The sequence below is a fragment of the Eucyclogobius newberryi genome, unplaced genomic scaffold, assembly GCF_026437365.1.
Source record: "Eucyclogobius newberryi isolate DKJ021-1_F unplaced genomic scaffold, fEucNew1.0.hap1 SCAF_457, whole genome shotgun sequence".
Lineage (NCBI taxonomy): Eukaryota > Metazoa > Chordata > Actinopteri > Gobiiformes > Gobiidae > Eucyclogobius > Eucyclogobius newberryi.
The window spans coordinates 14,829-33,178 of NW_027316120.1; the positions used below are offsets into that span (position 1 = coordinate 14,829).

Consider the following 18,350-nt stretch of genomic DNA (forward strand, 5'->3'; position numbering starts at 1 on the left):
ACAATGAAAGAAAAGAAAATAATTATTTTCTTTCATTAAAAAAATGAATAATAATGATAAATTAAAACATCAGGTTAATAAACTAAATTTTCTATAATATTGGTTAAGATATATTTACTTGCTGGATTTAGATTATTTCTCTAAGATTTACAAAGATATTTCTGACTTGTTTGACTTTTTTAGCGCCAATTCTTTTAATAAAAAAGGAAATAGCCAGAATTTAGAGGTACGATTTTTATAGTTGCGCAAATTTGTGACTTTTTGTCAATGTTCACTGGATGAAAAACAGGAGTGTTTGTCCCGAGAAGAAGAAGAAAGAGGATTATTCTGATGCTAAACAATGTTTCCCTTATGGCACTAAACGGCCTCTCGCCAGCCTGTGGCGCTCGGGACTAATAATTAAATGAATAAATGTTCAAACAAGTAAATTTTCTGAGCGAGACGTGACACGAGGAAGTGGTGACATCATCGCGTGTGTTTGAAACGTGAGACTGTGGCTGAAAATAGCTCTGTCCTGGGCCGTGGGTGGGCCGCTTTAGAACGGCTCAAATGTGGGCCGCACTTCCACCAGAGTTTAACACAAGCGACACTGACGATGACATCACACTCTGACGATGACATCACACTCTGACGATGACATCACACTCTGACGATGACATCACACTCTGACGATGACATCACACTCTGACGATGACATCACACTCTGACGATGACATCACACTCTGACGATGACATCACACACTCTGACGATGACATCACACACACTGACGATGACGTCACACTCTGACGATGACGTCACACTCTGACGATGACGTCACACTCTGACGATGACGTCACACACTGACGATGACGTCACACACTGATGATGACATTACACACACTGACGAGACGATGACATCACACACACTGACGATGACATCAAACATACTGACGATGACATCAAACATACTGACGATGACATCAAACATACTGACGATGATATCAAACATACTGACGATGACATCAAACATACTGACGATGACATCAAACATACTGACGATGACATCAAACATACTGACGATGACATCAAACATACTGACGATGACATCACACACTGATGACATCACACACTGATGACATCACACACACTGACGATGACATCACATACTGACGATGACATCACATACTGACGATGACATCACATACTGACGATGACATCAAACACTGACGATGACATCAAACACTGACGATGACATCAAACATACTGACGATGACATCAAACATACTGACGATGACATCAAACATACTGACGATGACATCAAACATACTGACGATGACATCAAACATACTGACGATGACATCACACACTGATGACATCACACACACTGACGATGACATCACACACACTGACGATGACATCACATACTGACGATGACATCACATACTGACGATGACATCACATACTGACGATGACATCAAACATACTGACGATGACATCACCCACTGACGATGACATCACCCACTGACGATGACATCACCCACTGACGATGACATCACCCACTGACGATGACATCACCCACACTGACGATGACATCACCCACACTGACGATGACATCACCCACACTGACGATGACATCAGACACTGACGATGACATCACACACTGACGATGACATCACACACACTGACGATGACGTCACACACACTGACGATGACGTCACACACACTGACGATTACGTCACACACACTGACGATTACGTCACACACACTGACGATGACGTCACACACACTGACGATGACGTCACACACACTGACGATGTCATCACACACACTGACGATGACGTCACACACTGACGATGACATCACACACTGACGATGACATCACACACTGACGATGACATCACACACTGACGATGACATCACAGTTTGTGCAGCGGAAATTCTATTATTGAAATAAAGCACTTATAAATATAAATACTGTAGTAATAACAGTAGTAGAAGTAGTAGTGGAGGTAGTTGTAGCGATTTAGTTACTTTAGTATCAACGCTTTATGAATGAAATGGAAACTAATCATTATTATAGTCGTTATTATCATAAGAGAATCTTTTGCAGTACTTTTACTTGAGTAACTTTTGTCCTGTACTTGAGTAGTATTCTCACTAAAGTAAAAGTCTCTCACTTGAGTGAAGTTTTGTTTCTCTGTGAGTAAATATACAAGTAACTTTATCTTAATGTTGAATATTATAGGATTTAAAGATATTTCGTTTATTCTCTATCCTTTATAGTGCATATGTAGTATAGTTCAAATACCATAAAACTGTGTGGAGTAAACATGCTCTAACATTGGTACGTAGAGTTAGTAGTTTGTACTCAGTGTGTATAATACTGTGTATAGCTTGTACTCTGTGTGTATAGTACTGTGTATAGCTTGTACTCAGTGTGTGTATAGTACTGTGTATAGCTTGTACTCAGTGTGTATAGCTTGTACTCAGTGTGTATAGTACTGTGTATAGCTTGTACTCAGTGTGTATAGTACTGTGTGTAGCTTGTACTCAGTGTGTATAATACTGTGTGTAGCGTGTACTCAGTGTGTATAGTACTGTGTATAGCTTGTACTCAGTGTGTATAGTACTGTGTATAGCTTGTACTCAGTGTGTATAGTACTGTGTATAGCTTGTACTCAGTGTGTATAGTACTGTGTATAGCTTGTACTCAGTGTGTATAGTACTGTGTATAGCTTGTACTCAGTGTGTATAATACTGTGTATAGCGTGTACTCAGTGTGTATAATACTGTGTATAGCTTGTACTCAGTGTGTATAATACTGTGTATAGCGTGTACTCAGTGTGTATAGTACTGTGTGTAGCTTGTACTCGGTGTGTATAGTACTGTGTGTAGCTTGTACTCGGTGTGTATAGTACTGTGTGTAGCTTGTACTCAGTGTGTATAGTACTGTGTGTAGCTTGTACTCAGTGTGTATAGTACTGTGTGTAGCTTGTACTCAGTGTGTATAGTACTGTGTGTAGCTTGTACTCAGTGTGTATAGTACTGTGTGTAGCGTGTACTCAGTGTGTATAGTACTGTGTATAGCATGTACTCAGTGTGTATAGTACTGTGTATAGCTTGTACTCAGTGTGTATAATACTGTGTATAGCGTGTACTCAGTGTGTATAGCTTGTACTCAGTGTGTATAGTACTGTGTATAGCTTGTACTCAGTGTGTATAATACTGTGTATAGCGTGTACTCAGTGTGTATAGCTTGTACTCAGTGTGTATAGTACTGTGTATAGCTTGTACTCAGTGTGTATAGTACTGTGTATAGCTTGTACTCAGTGTGTATAGTACTGTGTATAGCTTGTACTCAGTGTGTATAGTACTGTGTATAGCTTGTACTCAGTGTGTATAGTACTGTGTATAGCTTGTACTCAGTGTGTGTATAGTTTGTACTATTTATACTTCTAAGACACTGGTTTAATTCAATCTAAACAGAAGTTAAAGTTTTGTCTTTTGGCTCAAAACTTGGACTTGTCCGGGATTTGAACCCAGGACCTCTCGCACCATATGAGAGAATCATGCCCCTAGACCAACGAGCCACATGAGAGGTATGATGGCCTAATTCGAAAGATCTGCTGGTGCCACGTCCTCAGGGGCCCCTCCAGATGTGTTGAACTGTGGCGCCACCTGCAGGAGCTTTAACGCACTGACGGAAGAAGGACGAGATGAAGTTAAACAGAATAAATATATATTTGTAAGTAAATATCAGGCATGTGTTTTTCAGTTAAAGTAGTAAAAGAAATGAGCAAAACGCATTTAATATTTTAATGTAAGATCACATGTTTTGTAATCATTCCTTTTGTTTTAATATTCTTAATTGTATTATTCTATCACTTAAATCAGTAAAAAAACGCATATTTTATGAACGTTTTTCTATTTTTTGTGTATGATTATTATTATTATTGATGATGATGATTATGATAATGATTATTGTTGATGATTATGATTATTGATGATGATGATGATGAATATTGATGATAATGATGATTATTGATGATTATTGATGATGAAGATTATTGATGATTATTATTGATGATGATTATTGATGATTGATGATGATGATGATGATGATTATTGATGATGATTGATGATGATGATGATGATGAATATTGATGATAATGATGATTATTGATGATTATTGATGATGAAGATTATTGATGATTATTATTGATGATGATTATTGATGATTGATGATGATGATGATTATGGGAAAGCTTCATGAAGGCTGCAGACGTTTCTGATATGATGTAACACTTTGATAACTCTTGCACACATTTATCAGAGGAGCTCGCTTTAAATGGACTTGAATCGAAATGTGACAACATTTTAAAAGTTTAAAACAAAAGTGATGAATTCTCTCATTTTGAATTGTTTTGAAAGTGTTTATTGGCATACGAGGAACATGCACTACACAAATGTACAGAAATAGTGCCGTTTTGGGGCTTCTGGCGATGAGGGCTGTAAATTATAATACACACAGGAAGGGGCGTGAAAAGGGGTGTGGTCCTGCTTCCGAAGTCAAGACAACAAACATATCTTCATTTCGTTACGACCCCTGGGGCTCGAAGAACATTGAACAGTAAAAACATTCACACGATCTCCATAATGTTCACTTTTAGACCGAATGTATTTGCTCGTAAAACCGTACAAATCCACAGTGAACGACAAAAACGAAAGAACACACGTCTGAGATTAGATTTCTCACGAGTATTTGAAACACAAATACATTTTAACTTATAGAGATGTCAAAAGATCTTTATTTTGTATAATAAAAATGGAGTAGTCTGAGTATGAATATGTATGCAGCGCTGACACGTTTCATCTAAATCTCATAAGAACTTTTACATCTGCAACAGAAAAAAAACACTATGATCACGAGTGAAGCTGTAGTGCCGGTTTTAACTAAAGAATCAACTATTTTTATATCCTGCACAATGTTATCTGATATTTGTGACGTTACAGGAGTTACATTTTTACTTTTCTTCTCGTTTCTTTTGTCACGATGCACTTTTCCCGCCGCCGATCTCGTCTCTTCAGAGGATGGCGGCTTGAACAAACTGCGAGAGGAAAAGACAGACGTTTACGGCGACACGCTCCGTTTAAAGACAGAGACGTTTACGGCGACACGCTCCGTTTAAAGACAGAGACGTTTAGGGCGACACGCTCCGTTTAAAGACAGAGACGTTTAGGGCGACACGCTCCGTTTAAAGACAGACGTTTAGGGCGACACGCTCCGTTTAAAGACAGAGACGTTTACGGCGACGCGCTCCATTTAAAGACAGAGACGTTTACGGCGACACTCTCCGTTTGAAGACAGAGACGTTTACGGCGACACGCTCCGTTTGAAGACAGAGACGTTTACGGCGACACTCTCCGTTTGAAGACAGAGACGTTTACGGCGACGCGCTCCGTTTGAAGACAGAGACGTTTACGGCGACACGCTCCGTTTGAAGACAGAGACGTTTACGGCGACACTCTCCGTTTGAAGACAGAGACGTTTACGGCGACACGCTCCGTTTGAAGACAGAGACGTTTACGGCGACACTCTCCGTTTGAAGACAGAGACGTTTACGGCGACACGCTCCGTTTGAAGACAGAGACGTTTACGGCGACACGCTCCGTTTGAAGACAGAGACGTTTACGGCGACACGCTCCGTTTGAAGACAGAGACGTTTACGGCGACACGCTCCGTTTGAAGACAGAGACGTTTACGGCGACACGCTCCGTTTGAAGACAGAGACGTTTACGGCGACGCGCTCCGTTTAAAGAAGGAGACGTTTACGGCGACGCGCTCCGTTTAAAGACAGAGACGTTTACGGCGACACGCTCCATTTGAAGACAGACGTTTACGGCGACACGCTCCGTTTGAAGACAGAGACGTTTACGGCGACACGCTCCGTTTGAAGACAGAGACGTTTACGGCGACACGCTCCGTTTGAAGACAGAGACGTTTACGGCGACACGCTCCGTTTGAAGACAGAGACGTTTACGGCGACACGCTCCGTTTGAAGACAGAGACGTTTACGGCGACGCGCTCCGTTTAAAGACAGAGACGTTTACGGCGACGCGCTCCGTTTAAAGACAGAGACGTTTACGGCGACACGCTCCATTTGAAGACAGACGTTTACGGCGACGCGCTCCGTTTAAAGACAGAGACGTTTACGGCGACACGCTCCGTTTAAAGACAGAGACGTTTACGGCGACGCGCTCCGTTTAAAGACGGAGACGTTTACGGCGACGCGCTCCGTTTAAAGACGGAGACGTTTACGGCGACGCGCTCCGTTTTAAGACGGAGACGTTTACGGCGACACGCTCCGTTTGAAGACGGAGACGTTTACGGCGACACGCTCCGTTTGAAGACGGAGACGTTTACGGCGACACGCTCCGTTTGAAGACGGAGACGTTTACGGCGACACGCTCCGTTTGAAGACGGAGACGTTTACGGCGACACGCTCCGTTTAAAGACGAGACGTTTACGGCGACGCGCTCCGTTTAAAGACAGAGACGTTTACGGCGACACTCTCCGTTTTAAGACAGACGTTTACGGCGACACGCTCCGTTTGAAGACAGACGTTTACGGCGACACGCTCCGTTTGAAGACAGAGACGTTTACGGCGACACGCTCCGTTTGAAGACAGAGACGTTTACGGCGACACGCTCCGTTTGAAGACAGAGACGTTTACGGCGACACGCTCCGTTTGAAGACAGACGTTTACGGCGACACGCTCCGTTTGAAGACAGAGACGTTTACGGCGACACTCTCCGTTTGAAGACAGAGACGTTTACGGCGACACGCTCCGTTTGAAGACAGAGACGCTTACGGCGACACGCTCCGTTTGAAGACAGAGACGTTTACGGCGACACGCTCCGTTTGAAGACAGAGACGTTTACGGCGACACGCTCCGTTTGAAGACAGAGACGTTTACGGCGACACTCTCCGTTTGAAGACAGAGACGTTTACGGCGACACGCTCCGTTTGAAGACAGAGACGTTTACGGCGACACGCTCCGTTTGAAGACAGAGACGTTTACGGCGACACGCTCCGTTTGAAGACAGAGACGTTTACGGCGACACGCTCCGTTTGAAGACAGAGACGTTTACGGCGACACGCTCCGTTTGAAGACGTTTCCGCACGTCGTCCACTGACCTGTAAGTACGAGAAGGCGGCCACTTGACATGCTTCGTCGGGCAGATTCAGCAGACGAGCCAGGAATCGATCTGCAAGCAAAAACACAGGCTCTGAGAAGTTTCAGCTAGAGATACAAACGCTTTTTTGCTCATTATCATCAAAGTCAGCTGTTTTGTATCTGAAGTCACATTTGTTAACAATTTAGATACCTTAACGTTATAAAGTCGGTGTTACCTTTGAGGACCTGCAGCCTGGTGACCACACAAGTCTTAAGTCGGTGTTACCTTTGAGGACCTGCAGCCTGGTGACCACACAAGTCTAAAGTCGGTGTTACCTTTGAGGACCTGCAGCCTGGTGACCACACAAGTCTAAAGTTGGTGTTACCTTTGAGGACCTGCAGCCTGGTGACCACACAAGTCTAAAGTTGGTGTTACCTTTGAGGACCTGCAGCCTGGTGACCACACAAGTCTAAAGTCGGTGTTACCTTTGAGGACCTGCAGCCTGGTGACCACACAAGTCTAAAGTTGGTGTTACCTTTGAGGACCTGCAGCCTGGTGACCACACAAGTCTAAAGTCGGTGTTACCTTTGAGGACCTGCAGCCTGGTGACCACACAAGTCTAAAGTCCGTGTTACCTTTGAGGACCTGCAGCCTGGTGACCACACAAGTCTAAAGTTGGTGTTACCTTTGAGGACCTGCAGCCTGGTGACCACACGAGTCTAAAGTCTGTGTTACCTTTGAGGACCCGCAGCCTGGTGACCGCACAAGTCTTAAGTCGGTGTTACCTTTGAGGACCTGCAGCCTGGTGACCGCACAAGTCTTAAGTCGGTGTTACCTTTGAGGACCTGCAGCCTGGTGACCGCACAAGTCTTAAGTCGGTGTTACCTTTGAGGACCTGCAGCCTGGTGACCACACAAGTCCAAAGTTGGTGTTACCTTTGAGGACCTGCAGCCTGGTGACCACACGAGTCTAAAGTCTGTGTTACCTTTGAGGACCTGCAGCCTGGTGACCACACAAGTCCAAAGTTGGTGTTACCTTTGAGGACCTGCAGCCTGGTGACCACACAAGTCCAAAGTTGGTGTTACCTTTGAGGACCTGCAGCCTGGTGACAACAGCCACAAAGTCGTCGAAGTCGATGCTGTTCCCTTTGCTGTTCCTGTACAGTCGCCACAGAGGCTGGAACATTTTCCTGTCCATCGCGAGCAGAGCTTTCAAACAAATCACAGTCACATATCAATAAACTTAAATAAAGTCCTGATTCATCTACGACTCCATGGATGTGGCAGTTGTAGATTGATATTCTCTTACCGCGTCGGACCAGCGCCACCAGCACCTGTTCCTGGGTGACCACAGGAGGAGTGCGTCCCTGGTTGAGCTCCACGTATTCTCTCCTCACAGACGCCACAAAGTGCTCCATCTTAAAGTACTCGACGGAGCTGAGGCCGCCGGACCCGTCTGCCTACGCACGCTCAGGAAACCCTCCAGTGTGTCATTGCACAACGCCTTCTCCAGCTCCTCCCGAACACTCGCACTACGGCTCAGACCTTTACTACTGTATTTTCCGGACTATAGGTCTTTTTTCATAGTTTTGGCCGGGGTGCGATTTACACTCCAGAGCGACTTATATGTGATGTTATTCGTTGTTTTCACATTGACAACCACAAGAGGGCGCTCTAGGCTCTAAGTGACGCAGAAGAAGAATCAGCACTTCCTCTGGAGTTTGTGGAGTTGTTTAGAAGTGACACAGAGGAAGAAGAATTCAATGGATTTAGTGATTTGGGGTAAAACTGATGCTTTTGTAAACTTGTTAGCATGTTCTTTATGTTATAGTTATCTGAATAACTGTTCATATGTTACGTTAACATACCAGACACTTACCACAGTTCTGTCTGTGCCTCATGTAGCTGAAGGTGTTAGCGTTAGCATACGTCATGTAGCTGAAGGTGTTAGCGTTAGCATACGTCATGTAGCTGAAGGTGTTAGCGTTAGCATACGTCATGTAGCTGAAGGTGTTAGCGTTAGTATACGTCATGTAGCTAAAGGTGTTAGCGCTAGCATACGTCATGTAGCTGAAGGTGTTAGCGTTAGCATACGTCATGTAGCTAAAGGTGTTAGCGCTAGCATACGTCATGTAGCTAAAGGTGTTAGCGCTAGCATACGTCATGTAGCTGAAGGTGTTAGCGCTAGCATACGTCATGTAGCTGAAGGTGTTAGCGCTAGCATACGTCATGTAGCTAAAGGTGTTAGCGCTAGCATACGTCATGTAGCTGAAGGTGTTAGCGTTAGCATACGTCATGTAGCTGAAGGTGTTAGCGTTAGCATACGTCATGTAGCTAAAGGTGTTAGCGCTAGCATACGTCATGTAGCTGAAGGTGTTAGCGTTAGCATACGTCATGTAGCTGAAGGTGTTAGCGTTAGCATACGTCATGTAGCTGAAGGTGTTAGCGTTAGCATACGTACACCTATTCACCATGTTCTCTCATCTGTTATTATTTTAAACTGCATTTCGACATGAAATGTTTGTTCTTGGTCTTGGATTTTATCAGATACATTTCACCCAAAAATGCAACTTATACTCCAGTGCGACTTTTTTTCTTCTCTATTACGCAATTTTTTGGCTGGTGCAACTTATAGTCCAGAAAATACCGGAATGTGTAACCTTTGGATTTAAACTGGACAAATTTGCTCAACTTTGGACTAATTGGGACGTTTGTGTTAGTTTTAGAAAATATATATTAAAAAAAAGAAAAGAGAAAAGAATTGCCTCCTGCGACATCCAATTTAATCTCATGGAAATATTGTGAAAATGTAATTGGGCCTTTTGCAAATCAGAGCAAGTGATCAAAAGATATGTCGTGCCTGGATTATTCGATTCGCTCAATGATTATTCGTCGTTGTAGCCCGACTTTGGACATAAAATGTGCCAAAATCCACCAAAACACGGGAAATGTCACGCTTTTTGCATCAAATTGGTCAAAACTAAAACTCAACTCCACTAAAACCAGAAGATTAAGTTTAAATCTGGACAAAAATCAGACCTAATCCACCAACCCCAGATAGTAGACGTATTCCCAGAACCAAGAGAACTAAACGGAATAAAATCCAAACCAGGTCTAAAAAAAGGACTTGGGCAGGAATATTCCATATGTGAACCAGACATGAACCAAGAGATTGAACCAGGTTTAAACCCAAGCCTGATTGAGCAGGATACGTCGGCGAGGCTGAGCAGCAGGAAGGCCGTCCTCAGACTGAGACCTGGAAGCGCAGACAGTCACAACAGTCAGAAAGAACCTTTTTTTTTTTTTTTGCAGTTACTTTCATGGACGAAAAACGGACTGTTTCCGAAGACGGAGAATCCTCCGGCGTCGAGCCGCTCCAGGATCTGCTTCGCGCTGACCTGCGGGAACGTGACAATCAGACCGCATTTCCATCATTCTCACCGCGAACGATAAACCTGATCAAACACCGCAGAACGGACGTACCTCAGCGTCGCCGTGCTCCTGCAAAGAAACAAAACACGAGTAGAAACGGGTCCGATAATGCGTTGCACGGCGCTTTACGGTTCGGATCGGAGCTTAAAAACACATGGCGATGAATCATGAGAATGTTCTGACGGCGTTAGGTCAGCGAGCGATACGTTTGGACCGCTGCGAAGAGCTTCAAATGAGCTACGTCTGTTATTTATGATGTACAAAGATGTTACAATTGGCCCGTGGGACGTCTGTGTAACTCGGGAACACCTCTGCGACCCATTTCTGCTTTTTTGTATTAAATGTTTTTATTTTTTTTTATTTTTTAATATGTACAATAAAACAAGAAACAAAACCAGAGAGCTAGACTAAAATAATTCTAATAAATAAAGAATAATAGTAATAATAATAGAAGAAGGCACAGTAAGTCCAATAGTCAAGTCCCATTTAGTCCAAAGTTTATCAAATTTGTCCATGTCATTTTTTCCCTTTACTCTGATCGGTCTGAACTATTGTAGACCAAAATTGTCACATTTAATAGGAAAAACTATATCGTTTTTTTTGCATGGGAAATCTTGAAATGGATAGTCTAATCCATTACATGCAATAAACACGTCTAAAATATCAACCATATTCACGACGTGGCTCGTGCTCTCACCGGGATGCAGTTCTCCGTCGGGAAGGCGTCGCACTGTAGCTCTCGAGGCCAGTTCATGTTGAGCTGGTCCATCACCGTCCGGCAGCCCTGTTTGGCCCTCTGGCAGAAGGAGCGGCACGGGGCCTTCACTTCCCCCCGCACACACTTGGGGGCGTACACGAGGCACAGGAACAGGCGGATGTCCACTTGGCAGAAGTTCTGGACGATAGAGTTGAAGAAGGACATTTGGATGGCGGCCTCGCGCTGGCTGTTGTGGCCCAGGAAGTTTGGGACGAGGGTCTCGGAGTATGACAAGCCCTGGCACATGGGCACGCTGATGGGCTGGCAGATGCCGCCACTGCTGCTCACGCCAAACTGAGGTAAACAGGAAGTAAACGACAACAAACAGAGACATAAGACACATACGGGGATGTGCACAGAGAGCCCCAGATCCACAAGGAAGCTCCAGAGAAACAAGGAAGCTCCAGAGAAACAAGGAAGAAACAAGTACACGTCGGTGTAATCCCTCATTCGTCCAGGCGTGTTCCATAGTAGAAAAAGCTTCAGTTGTAGTCATCTGGACTCGGTTAGAAAAAATATACGTTTCGACTCTCATCCAAGAGTCATTGTCAAGGACAATGACAACTTTGACAATGACGTCTATTTTTTCTAACTGAGTCCAGATGACTACAACTGAAGCTTTTTCTACTAAGGAAGAAACAAGGAAGCCCCAGGTCCACAAGGAAGCCCAGGAGAAACAGGAAAAAAAGGAGAATTCTACTGAAAATCCAGTAACTAATAGTTTATATTTAAGGCAAGAGTACATTTCACAAGGCAATTCAAAGTGCTTCAAACTTAGAGCTTGAATAGCCATGGTTTACTCCAAGTCTTACTACTTTTTACAAGTTCCATCCATTTTCTTCTGGTGCCGAGTCGTGGATGCAGCAGTCTGAGCCGGGAGACTTCACTCTCCACAATCACTTCCTCCAGCTCTTCCATGGGCACCTCAAGTCGTGCCAAGGCCTCAGAGGGGAGGATTCTCACCGCTTTTACCACCGTCTTGTCCTTTTGGTCATGACCCAAAGCTCATGACCATAAGTGAGGGTAGCAACGTAGATTGAGCAGTAAATTGAGAGCTTAGTCTTTGGACTCAGCTCCTTCTTCACCACAACAGTCCAACTGTCCATCTCAGTCTCCTTCCTCTCGGACAGAGGGCTCAGACCCTCATGATGCTTTCTCCTCCAACTCACCGCCAAGTGGAGATCGTTACAGCTCAGCACTTTCATTCAACCCAGTGTCCAAGAATAGATGTCCAAGATACTCGTTGTTATTAAAGATTTGTTTATGACATTTGCATTTGTCTGTTTTGGGGTTTTAGATCCCAGTATATGTTTAACTTCTGTGGTTTAACTTCATACTGATGTTTGTGTCAGGTTTAATCGAAGCTTTCAGCCAGGACACCGTTCGTTTTACACCTTTTACTCCTTTACACCGTGAAAACTAAAACAAAGACAAAATCATTTCAACTATAATAAATTACAAACGGTACAAATAAACATACACAAGGATATTTACCGTGTTTGCCAACATATGAGCACTGGTAGTGAAGTGGTTTTCTGGTAGACGTTTGTCTCTTCTACTCTACTCTTTTCTTTTACCGTTCTCTTTCACTTCTTCTCTCGCTCTGTCTCTTCTGGGGGTTTTTTACTTCCGGGGCAGCACCAGCGGTTTTTGGCGGACCTCTTAGTTGCCTAGAAACTGACAAAACAGCGTCGGCTACGATATGTTTCGTTCACTCACGTGCGAGCAGGAGTTGGTGTCGTAGGCCTCACACCTCAGCGCGTGTGGCCAGCTCATCCCGACCTTCCTGAGCAGCGGTTCACAGGAGGAGCGCGCCTCTTCGCACAGCGTCCTGCAGGGGGCGCGCGCTTGCCCCTGGACACACTCCGGCGTGTAGACGGAGCAGAGGAACGGCTTCAGCGACGGGGAGCAGCCGACCGTCATCAGGGCCTCGAAGTCCCGGCGGAGCTCCTCGGAAATCTGCTGCTGCGAGCGGAGTCCCAGCGAGTTTGGAAGCATCGTCTGGGCGTAGGACAGGTCCGAGCACAACGGCACCGAGATGGGCTCACACTGGGGGGGCTCAGTAGGGGCCGCGGTGGGGGGACGCTCCTGGAGGAAAGAGGTTAGAAGCCATTCATCCGAAATACAATTATTGCTCTTATTGATTAGCAAATAATGAGCAAATAAGCAATAATAAATGTTGACACAAAACTTCACCACTAACTGATGGTACATTATAGTATATATAGTATATTCTTCCTCCTTAAGTTCATTTTTGAGCAGAACATAGAAAAATGTTCAATAAATAATCATGCAGCCCATAGAGACATACATTTCATACATGGTTTCATATGGAAAGTGAGTATTTTAGAGGCAGATTATTTCAAATTGTTATTTTGTCTTATTCATTGGTCTCATAAAACTCTGGCAATTTCCTTTTAAAAATCCTTGCGACAAAATTGCGCCTCCTACCGGATCACAGCTGTCGTTCTTGAATGTGTCACAGTTCAAACTCTCCGGCCACTTGAAACCGAACTTCATCATGAGCGGCTCGCAGCCCGCGCGTGCACGCTCACACGTTCTCCTGCAGGGGGCGCGAGCGTTGCCCCGGACGCACTCCGGAGCGTAGACGGAGCAGAGGAACTCTTTGATAGCCGGACTGCACTGCACCTTAATCAGAGGATAGAACTGGTGCATCTCCAAGCTCGCGTCGTCCTGGTTTGTGTGCCCCAACAAGTTTGGCATTACTGTGATGTTGTGGGGCAAATCGCTGCAAAGGGGGATTCTGATTGGCTCACAGACTTGAGGGCCTGCGCGTGGGACTCCGCCCCTCGAGGCCTGGGATCCCTGGGAAATGAGAAACATCAGCTTTAGATGGTGAGTCTGAAACCTAAACTAATCACCTGAGACAGCTTCCTCTCGTCTCTCGAAGTTTAGGTACGACTGGTACAGAAAAACGTTTGCACCACGAGATTCTACAAAATGAAGGGCCCAAGGAGAGTGTGAGATTTAAATGAATGTGCTCAATGATCTCAAACGCTGAGGATGAAATGATTCGCTGGTGTTGAAAAATGGGTTTTGCTTAAATAAAGGTACTTGCCAGAAATAGAAAGGTACCGAGCCCAAAGTCATACTGGGGCGGAGTCTCACCTGCACACAGTCGTTCTGGGGCGGAGTCTCACCTGCACACAGTCGTTCTGGGGCGGAGTCTCACCTGCACACAGTCGTTCTGGGGCGGGGTCTCACCTGCACACAGTCGTTCTGGGGCGGAGTCTCACCTGCACACAGTCGTTCTGGGGCGGGGTCTCACCTGCACACAGTCGTTCTGGGGCGGGGTCTCACCTGCACAGTCGTTCTGGGGCGGAGTCTCACCTGCACACAGTCGTTCTGGGGCGGAGTCTCACCTGCACACAGTCGTTCTGGGGCGGGGTCTCACCTGCACACAGTAGTTCTGGGGCGGAGTCTCACCTGCACACAGTAGTTCTGGGGCGGAGTCTCACCTGCACACAGTCGTTCTGGGGCGGAGTCTCACCTGCACACAGTCGTTCTGGGGCGGGGTCTCACCTGCACACAGTCGTTCTGGGGCGGGGTCTCACCTGCACACAGTCATTCTGGGGCGGAGTCTCACCTGCACACAGTCGTTCTGGGGCGGAGTCTCACCTGCACACAGTCGTTCTGGGGCGGAGTCTCACCTGCACACAGTCGTTCTGGGGCGGAGTCTCACCTGCACACAGTCGTTCTGGGGCGGAGTCTCACCTGCACACAGTCGTTCTGGGGCGGGGTCTCACCTGCACACAGTCGTTCTGGGGCGGGTTCTCACCTGCACACAGTCGTTCTGGGGCGGGGTCTCACCTGCACAGTCGTTCTGGGGCGGAGTCTCACCTGCACACAGTCGTTCTGGGGCGGAGTCTCACCTGCACACAGTCGTTCTGGGGCGGGGTCTCACCTGCACACAGTAGTTCTGGGGCGGAGTCTCACCTGCACACAGTAGTTCTGGGGCGGAGTCTCACCTGCACACAGTCGTTCTGGGGCGGAGTCTCACCTGCACACAGTCGTTCTGGGGCGGAGTCTCACCTGCACAGTCGTTCTGGGGTGGGGTCTCACCTGCACACAGTCGTTCTGGGGCGGGGTCTCACCTGCACACAGTAGTTCTGGGGCGGAGTCTCACCTGCACACAGTCGTTCTGGGGCGGGGTCTCACCTGCACACAGTCGTTCTGGGGCGGAGTCTCACCTGCACACAGTCGTTCTGGGGCGGAGTCTCACCTGCACACAGTCGTTCTGGGGCGGAGTCTCACCTGCACACAGTCGTTCTGGGGCGGAGTCTCACCTGCACACAGTCGTTCTGGGGCGGAGTCTCACCTGCACACAGTCGTTCTGGGGCGGAGTCTCACCTGCACACAGTCGTTCTGGGGCGGAGTCTCACCTGCACACAGTCGTTCTGGGGCGGAGTCTCACCTGCACACAGTCGTTCTGGGGCGGAGTCTCACCTGCACACAGTCGTTCTGGGGCGGGGTCTCACCTGCACAGTCGTTCTGGGGCGGAGTCTCACCTGCACACAGTCGTTCTGGGGCGGAGTCTCACCTGCACACAGTAGTTCTGGGGCGGGGTCTCACCTGCACACAGTAGTTCTGGGGCAGAGTCTCACCTGCACACAGTCGTTCTGGGGCGGAGTCTCACCTGCACACAGTCGTTCTGGGGCGGGGTCTCACCTGCACACAGTCGTTCTGGGGCGGAGTCTCACCTGCACACAGTCGTTCTGGGGCGGAGTCTCACCTGCACACAGTCGTTCTGGGGCGGGGTCTCACCTGCACACAGTCGTTCTGGGGCGGGGTCTCACCTGCACACAGTCGTTCTGGGGCGGAGTCTCACCTGCACACAGTCGTTCTGGGGCGGGGTCTCACCTGCACACAGTCGTTCTGGGGCGGAGTCTCACCTGCACACAGTCGTTCTGGGGCGGGGTCTCACCTGCACACAGTCGTTCTGGGGCGGAGTCTCACCTGCACACAGTCGTTCTGGGGCGGAGTCTCACCTGCACACAGTCGTTCTGGGGCGGAGTCTCACCTGCACACAGTCGTTCTGGGGCGGAGTCTCACCTGCACACAGTCGTTCTGGGGCGGAGTCTCACCTGCACACAGTAGTTCTGGGGCGGGGTCTCACCTGCACACAGTAGTTCTGGGGCAGAGTCTCACCTGCACACAGTCGTTCTGGGGCGGAGTCTCACCTGCACACAGTCGTTCTGGGGCGGGGTCTCACCTGCACACAGTCGTTCTGGGGCGGAGTCTCACCTGCACACAGTCGTTCTGGGGCGGAGTCTCACCTGCACACAGTCGTTCTGGGGCGGGGTCTCACCTGCACACAGTCGTTCTGGGGCGGGGTCTCACCTGCACACAGTCGTTCTGGGGCGGAGTCTCACCTGCACACAGTCGTTCTGGGGCGGGGTCTCACCTGCACACAGTCGTTCTGGGGCGGAGTCTCACCTGCACACAGTCGTTCTGGGGCGGGGTCTCACCTGCACACAGTCGTTCTGGGGCAGACTGTCACACCTCAGGCGGATGGGCCAGTAAATGCGTTTGGCCTTCAGAGTTCCCTCGCACTCGCTCTTCACTCGCTCACAGAGACTTCGACACGGCTTCAGACGACTGTCCTCCTCGGCTCCGCACTCTGGCACCGCCACCCTGCACATTACACCACACTCAGGTAACCAAGGTAACCCATGTGACCCATGTAACCAAGGTAACCAAGGGAACTCAGGTCAAAAATAATGTCTTGCAGTTATTCAGTGTCTTTCAAGACACTCAAAGCACTTCACAGTTTTCAGTCTAATTTTGATATAATCATGAAGAACAGATGATTGTGTCATTGTGACTCTAAAGACTGGAGCCTGGGCAGATTTCTCCAGGTTTCAAAAACAAAAGAAATGTACATTGATTTCAGGAGGTCGCAGTATTCGCAGTAAGATTATATGTTTTTGGCCCCCAATTTGATCATAACTTTACCTTTGAATCCCAGGTGTGCAATGAGGCTCATCAAAGCACTTTTCAGACTAATGTTGACCGTGTCTTCGTGAAAATGTTCTATAATTTTTTTTGGAATTGGTTTTAACATTTTCTTTTCAGTGTTGGTTCAGTTTGTTGAACCTGACCACAGAGCACAAACAGTGTTCTAACAAAAGCTTCAAAAGCTTGTGTCATTATTCTGTCACGAACATGTGCTTTTGGTCAGTTGAAGATACATTTCAGATGTGTTTGAGAGACTGGACTCAGTCCAGACCTCCACTTCTCTGTTTGTGAGAGAATAGAACAACATTTCAATTGCAAACACATGTTTCGGTTGAGTTGGTGTGATAGTTGTCTCACGTGTAAACAGTTGCTCATTAATGCGTAAGAATAACAGCCGTACGCACCTGCACATGAGCGTGGCCACGTCCGGAGCGCACGCCGTCTCCACGATCTGCCCGATGTCCCGCAGGCTGTACCCGGACGCCCCGCTGGGGCTGGCGCTGGTCATGTAGCCCACAGACCCGCAGAAGGACGCCTGGAGCGGCCTGCAGTTCGGTTTGGGTTCAGCGGCGTGGAGGAGACACAGCCACAGAAAGACTACTAAACGCGCCATGGTTTAGTCCTGGTTTAGACCTGGTTTGGTCCTGGTTTAGACCTGGTTTGGTCCAGGTTTAGTCCTGGTTTAGTCCTGGTTTAGTCCTGGTTTGGTCCTGGTTTAGACCTGGTTCAGTCCTGGTTTAGACCTGGTTTGGTCCTGGTTTAGTCCTGGTTTAGTCCTGGTTTGGTCCTGGTTTAGTCCTGGTTTGGTCCTGGTTTAGTCCTGGTTTGGTCCTGGTTTAGTCCTGGTTTGGTCCTGGTTTAGTCCTGGTTTGGTCCTGGTTTAGTCCTGGTTTGGTCCTGGTTCACCCAAGGAATACAAAGATTCAGGAAGTCTTGCATAAGAACAGAGGAGGTGGAGTAGGTTTGGACGAATAGAAATGTAGAAGTAAAATATGGTTTAAGAATGGAAAAGGTGGAGAGAAGA

The 18,350-nt window shown here is 47.1% G+C and overlaps 1 protein-coding gene across 1 annotated transcript; it reads right to left on the minus strand.

Annotated features, from left to right (window-relative positions):
- Positions 1–4,465: 4,465 nt before the first annotated feature.
- On the minus strand, positions 4,466–18,117 carry LOC140380224 (uncharacterized). The gene is made up of 12 exons (XM_072464389.1): positions 17,731–18,117; positions 16,837–17,002; positions 13,799–14,173; positions 13,067–13,435; positions 11,288–11,641; positions 10,642–10,659; positions 10,496–10,556; positions 10,371–10,414; positions 8,468–8,618; positions 8,245–8,367; positions 7,179–7,249; positions 4,466–5,088 (listed from the first exon to the last, which is right to left on the minus strand). The coding sequence occupies exons 1-12, from the start codon at positions 17,937–17,939 to the stop codon at positions 5,065–5,067; spliced, it is 1,965 nt and encodes a 654-aa protein (XP_072320490.1). The 5' UTR covers positions 17,940–18,117; the 3' UTR covers positions 4,466–5,064.
- Between the last annotated feature and the right edge of the window lie 233 nt (positions 18,118–18,350).